Source organism: Elephantulus edwardii, unplaced genomic scaffold (assembly GCF_000299155.1).
Source record: "Elephantulus edwardii isolate Elephantulus edwardi_28Jun2011 unplaced genomic scaffold, EleEdw1.0 scaffold00326, whole genome shotgun sequence".
NCBI classification, from domain to species: Eukaryota; Metazoa; Chordata; class Mammalia; order Macroscelidea; family Macroscelididae; genus Elephantulus; species Elephantulus edwardii.
The window spans coordinates 1,511,541-1,517,992 of record NW_006400076.1 but is presented as its reverse complement, the minus strand read 5'-3'; the positions used below and the strand labels follow the sequence as shown (position 1 = coordinate 1,517,992).

The 6,452-nt window shown below is 36.7% G+C and overlaps 1 protein-coding gene across 1 annotated transcript in view; it reads right to left on the bottom strand.

Moving 5' to 3' along the window:
- Window positions 1–6,452, bottom strand: part of POLK (polymerase (DNA directed) kappa) — an 80,708-nt gene that overhangs the window by 41,262 nt on the left and 32,994 nt on the right. Inside the window, exons 4-5 of the mRNA XM_006901440.1 lie at window positions 4,834–4,965; window positions 280–433 (exon numbers count right to left, since the gene is read on the bottom strand). Coding sequence (XP_006901502.1) covers window positions 280–433; window positions 4,834–4,965 — 286 coding nt within the window. The remainder of the gene's footprint in view (window positions 1–279; window positions 434–4,833; window positions 4,966–6,452) is intronic.

Here is a 6,452-nt window from a genome sequence, read left to right as displayed (position 1 = left end):
GCAGGAGGGGAAGACCCTCTATGAGATGGATTGATTCGGTGACTGGGGTAATCGGGATGGGTGCGTCGGAGGCAGTGCGGTTGGCACAGGATAGAGCAGGGTTTAGGGCTGTTGTGCATAGGGTCGCTATGAGTCGAAAATGACTCGACAGCACATAACAACAACAACAACATGAGTCAACTGATTCACTGGCTCCTAACAAGAACAACAACAAGCTGACTGGAAAGAAAACATTTCTGTTTTTCTTTTCAGTTTTGTTAGTTTGAATAAATTACTCACCGTGTTCTGCAGAGCTTCCTGTTTGAATGAAATACCTTCTTTTGTCCTCTGACCAAGTCTGTCTTTCCTGTAAGTGCTTTGTTATATTCAAGTAGGCCTCATCAAGACTCATAGCCATAAAATTGGGGTCATAATTGGCAAGTATTTCCTTAACCTTCAAAAAGAGAAAAACCAAAAAAGGTTTAACTTTTTTCTGTCATTGCAAAAAACTTCTCGCATATGTAACTGAGCTCTGGAGGCCTAGTCGCAAAAAGCTGCACCGTAATCCCGAAGGCACATGGTTTGAGGCCACCGACAGCTCCACTGGAGTAGGATGGACAGTCTCCTCCCGTGTGATTAACTGCCTCTGAAAACACACTAGAGGGTCAGCTGTTTGGTTCTTATTCTGCCCCATTGCATGATCTCTGCCATGCTAGATATGGTGGTCACTGTGTCAATCCATTACAATGAGGGTCTTGTTTTCTTTTTCTGACCTTCTATCTTTTGCAGTATGATGCCTTTTTCCAAGGACTAGCCTCATCATAACTGAATATGCTCAAAGTATGACAGATAAAGCTCATCAGCCTTGACTCCAAGGATCACTCTGGTTGCACTTCCTCCAACACAGACTTTTAAAATATATATTTTACTTAACAACTATAATAAGGGTCATACAATCTTATAAATTTAGAGAATAAATAATTTATGCCCAGGGCATATTTGTCCAAATTCTCTTTTATATTAAAATATATAATGAAGGCAAAAGACTCTGCAATAACTTTATCTAGTACAATTCCTATTTAGTCACCCACATTCAGATAGAAAAAACAATGTAGCAGTCTGCTTCTGTAAAGATTTACAGCCTTAGGCTACTTCTACTTTGCACTATTGGGTCATAATGAGTTAGTTGGAATAGATCTGACGGCAAGTTTTTATTTTGTTATCTACATATAGTGATTTCAAACAAATTTCAGACAGCAGCATCCTGGTTAGCATAAAGAAAGCGGTTAAGCAACAGAATTTTAGGTCATTGGGCAACAGTAGCAGTAGGCTTTAGAGGATTCTTCTCTCCTTCACCTTTTACTGTTGGGTTTTGTTAATTTTAAAAAGAATAAAAAATGCTTTGTTATATTCAAGTGGGCTTTGTCAAAACTCATGGTCATGAAAAAAGTACTTTATTGCCTTAGAAAGTGTTTTACCTAATTTAATCATACCAAGCACATAAAACTCCACTCAACATACATATTAATGCATTTATTCACACAGGAAAATAAACTCAATTATCTATATTGGGATTTTGAATGGAAAAGTTGACAATCTCTGTCAGGTAGTCCCAGGCCTATGTACAATGATGGGGAGAAAAAAATCTAGACTTGCATCTCGAGTTACAAGGAGCCAGAATCTGCTACAATCAGAAACACCTTTTCTATAGGATAATTTCATTACATGAGGTAAGATAATTTTTCACCACTAAAATATTAGATGTAATTAGAGGGAATGTTTGCCAAAATGATATGTATATTAGAAAGCATATTTGCTGAATTATGCCATGTTTCCATCAGCATTTAAATGTGGTCTGTTATGAGGAAACTTTTTTTTTCTAATAAAAAGCAAGATGTCAGCTTAACATAATTATGAACAGCTGAGTCAAAGGGAATTTTGGAAAATGATGATATAAAATTTGGCTAAGTTTTGCTCAGAGAGTACCTTAGTAAGTTCTGTTTTCTTAGAAGAAAATATTTTTCTAATGTGCTCAAGAGGAATCATTCTAGTAAAAATAAAAGTCTCGAAAGTTGGTAGTTAGCAGCCAACTAAGATTATTCCGAATGAGAAGGATCCTGAGACACATTAGGGTTGTTTATTTTAAAATTTATTAATTTATTGTGATTTTCATGAAAGTTCACAGAAAAGTTAGATTTTCATTCATTCATTGTTGCACGCTTTCCTCCTGTCCCCCTCCCCTCAGGTTCACTTAAAAAAAAAATTTTAGTCATTTCTTGCATCATTTCCTCTCTCCTCCTCCCTTTCTCAGCCCCCAGTCCACTTTACAACGAACACTGAATTGGAACAGATGACGAAAAAGTGTTTAAAAGGAATATATGATTAGGCATTAGACATATGATGACAATCTGAGACACATTGTTGAGCACTCAACTAACTTCCTTTACATGGCATACAACTCTAAGAACTAAAAAAGACATGTTCCAGCAAAAATCACTTAAAAGTTTTAAGAGTAGTTAAAGCTATCACACATTATTTTGGATTTTTTTAAAAAAGACGGGAAACAACTTAAGTGCCCATCAACAAACGAATGGATAGAGAAGCTGTGGTATATTCAAACAATGGAATACTACGCTGCATTGAAAAACAAGAAACTCATGAAATATTATGCAAAATGGGTGATCCTGGAGGACATTATGCTGAGTGAAAATATCTCAGTCACAGAAGGACAAATACTGCATAGTGCCACTGTTGTAAAACCGGACTGACATCGGGGCTAGGGGGAGACTGAGAAAGATGCGATAAATTATGTATACTGCATTGAAACAGATGAGGGAAAGAACTGTTTAAAAGGGATATATGATTAGGTATTATTGTCACAACAGGAGTCCAGAATGAAGGCTGCATAGTGGAGTGTACTTAGGGGAAGGGATTGTATAACAATGAAAGAATTTTTCTTTTACTTTTCAAAAAGAAGAGCAAACTGGGTGTGGAGAAAACTGGGCAGGGAGAAAAGTGCAACAATGAATGAATGGACATCCAAAGTCTCTGTAAACTTTCATTAAAATGAATAATAAAATTAAAAAAAGAAAAGACTCTCCTGTAAGCTATTTTCATCAAGATATAAATATTAATGTATTTATATAATAAGTGATGCATTTATGTTGTAGCTCATCTACATATAAGAACCCATTTGTTTTCCATAAATAAATGAATTCACATAAACAAACAGACTAAAGATAACTGAAAAAAAAATTAGTTATCATCTTCATACTGCCAAACATTTCATTAAGGCAGAACTGAAATAAATGTTTTTAAAAGTCTCTAAAAGATTTAAAAATTCATCAAAAGCCTATACTGTTTATCTTTTATCTCTTTTTAATTAGAATACAGTAAAAGAGGTGAGCAGTAACAAAAAGTGGGTGTGCTTCGTGCCCTGCTCCATTATTTTTTCCCCCACTGGATAAAATAAAGACTGAGGGTGTCATTTCTAGGATCAACAAGATAGAATAAAACAAATAAGTGGAATAACTTTTAAGATCACTCTGTGGAAATGAGTGCTAGATTTTACGTATTTCAGTTCAGATCACTTTCTATTTTACGTATTTCTATTCAGACAACAGATTCTATTTTACCCTTGTGGTGTTGAGTACAGTCAAGTTGGAACCGACCCATGGCTGACCCACTCGAGCAGGTGCTCAGAGGCAGTCAATCACATGGGAGGAGATTGCCCATCCTTCTGCCTCAGAGCAGCTGGTGGATTTGCACCATGTGCTTTTGGGATTGCAGCACAGCTTCTTACCACTAGGCCACCTACAAACGTTTGTTGTAGTACTTAAAATTTTAAGATTTAAAATTAAGTTTTAGAACTAAAATGAAGGTTCAACATTTGCTTTGTTCCTAAATAAAAACAGAAAAGATGTCAGTTTTTCATATGTGACAATTTAGGGACTTGAAGGAAGTCTTTCTCATGTAGAGATCGTTTCTAAAGTAATGGATCATTATGCCCCTTCCGTTTGCTTATCTTTGTCTTAAATATTAAATGCTCTTAAGTATCTTCACCAGATTGTGGGATAAAGAAAGCAGAAAAATATGAGTTTTTAGTTTTTTACTGTTTATAAACCTTGAGACTGAAGAATGCACTCTCAACAGAGGATAAACCAGATATTAGGGACCCCCTAAGTGTTAATCCCATGTGCATCAAAATATTTCTCCAAAAGAAAATATTTGGTGATGACACTTCTGACAAGGGATTCATTTCTACAATTTACAGAGAACACCAATAACTCAAGAACAAAAAAAGGTAAACACCTCATTATGAAATGGGCAGAGTATAGGAACAGACCAAAGACATTCTGATGGTCAATAAACACATGAGGATACGCTCAAGATCATTATTATTGTTGTTGCTAGGTACAATTTATATTAAGAAAAGGCAGTTAAATTTAATTTATATGAGAGTTAATTCAAAGTTTTTCTGGGAAATGAAAGCAAATGGAAAAACATATGAGAAGGCAAAGAACTGGAGAACAGAACAGTATATTCTGTATATTATGTACATATACAAATTGCAGATATGGTTTGAAGTAGGACTGAAGTGACATGTATGCTCACGTCAAATTCTGAGAAACCAATGAATATGGATTTGATGCTACTGTTATCAGCGTTAGGTTCTGACGAGTCAACTATGACTCAGTGATGATATGAATAACAGATAGGAAGGAACCTTGCCTTAACCTGGAGCATGATTTCCATCATGCTCATGTCCCACTGTGGCAAACAATGGGGCTTGATACTACAGGCAACAAGAAACACATGAAGGGCTATAAGGAGGGGGTGAGACATCAGACTTACCTCTTTACTCACAGCTCGATATTTGTCAAAGTTTGGGGGTACTATAATAAGTTGTGGGCAGAGTCTCTTAGCAATAAATCCTGGCATGGCTGCACGAACACCAAACCTCCTTGCATGGTAATTTGAAGTAGTCTGAAAAACAATTGACCACATGGGAAAGAATACTTTTGCATATTGATCGATGCATTCATATAAAACACATTACTGAAGTGCATTTTCTATTCAAGGACAATTCTTTTAAAGGCACTGCCTCAAACTCACCTTTGACTTTATGCTATTGCTGCTGCCCTCATATTTACCATGTGACACAAGGATAATAAGCATGACTGTGTTAATAAAAAGGTCCCTATGTTTCTAGTAACTAAATTTCCTTGGTTTTAATCACAGCTGGGAACATGGTATAAATGAAAGTTTGGGTGATAGTGATTTTACCTGAAAACAATAATGTACAGGTTAGACATTTTCTCTTTTTTTTGGGGGGTCTTGCTAATTTTTTCAGCTGGGGAAAAAAACCTCAAAGTCCAATATGTTGTTGTTATGTGCTATCAAACTGACTACAACTCATAGTAACCTAATGAATAACAACAGCTCTCCTATCTAGGGCTAATTTTGCCGTCTGACATACCTACCCCTACTGCCATAGTCACTGTGTCAGTCCATCTCATCTGGAGTCTTTCTCTTAATCTCTCTACCTTTCCAAGCATGCTGTCCTTCTCTAAGGACTGGTCCCTCCTGGCAACATACCCAAAGTATGTGATATGGGAATTTCAAAATCCTTGATCCAAGGAATAACCTGGTTTTACTCAGTCCAGGACAGAACAGTTTGTTCTCTTGGTGGTACAAGATATGTTAAATACTCTTCTCCAGTACCACAACTCAAAGGCATTGATTCTCTTCTGTCATCCTTAGTCACTTTCCAGCTCTCAGATGCACAGGAAGCAACTGAGAAAACTATGGCCTGGATCAGGTACACATTACTCTCTATACTGGCATTGTTGCTCTTTAGAATTCTGTAGATGTCCTTGACAACTGACTTTCCCAATGCAACTCGTCTTTTGATTTCTTGACTGATGGTGCTAAGAGAGTTGATTGTGGACCCAAGCAGGATGAAATTGTTAACAACCTCAATCTTTTCTCCATCTACTATGATGCTGCCAATTAGTGTAGTAGTGAGAATCTTTGTTATCATGATGTTGAGGTGCAAATGCTTCACGTTCTCCTCAGTTTCTGCGAGCATAGTTGTGTCATCTGCATAACACAAGTTGATGACTCTTCCTCCAATTCTGATGCTACGTTCTTCTTTATAAAGTGCAGTTTCCTGAATGATCAGTTCTGATATGGATTAAAAAGGCATGATGGAGAAAAAATACATCCCTAATGCACTCCTTTCTTGATTTTGAACCCTGCAATGTTCTCTTGCTCTGTTCATATAACAGCTTCCCAGTCTAAGTATAGATAACAGTCAAGAGTTCTGAGATTTGCATCTAAATTCCAAAATCAATCTCCATAATAGTCTATGGGTTTCCTACTGCCAAAGGGGCCCTTTAGAGTAGTGAGAGAAGATCTTCACCCTGAAACCCACAGCGTCCCTTTTCAGCAGGAAGTAGCTAAGAGAATAC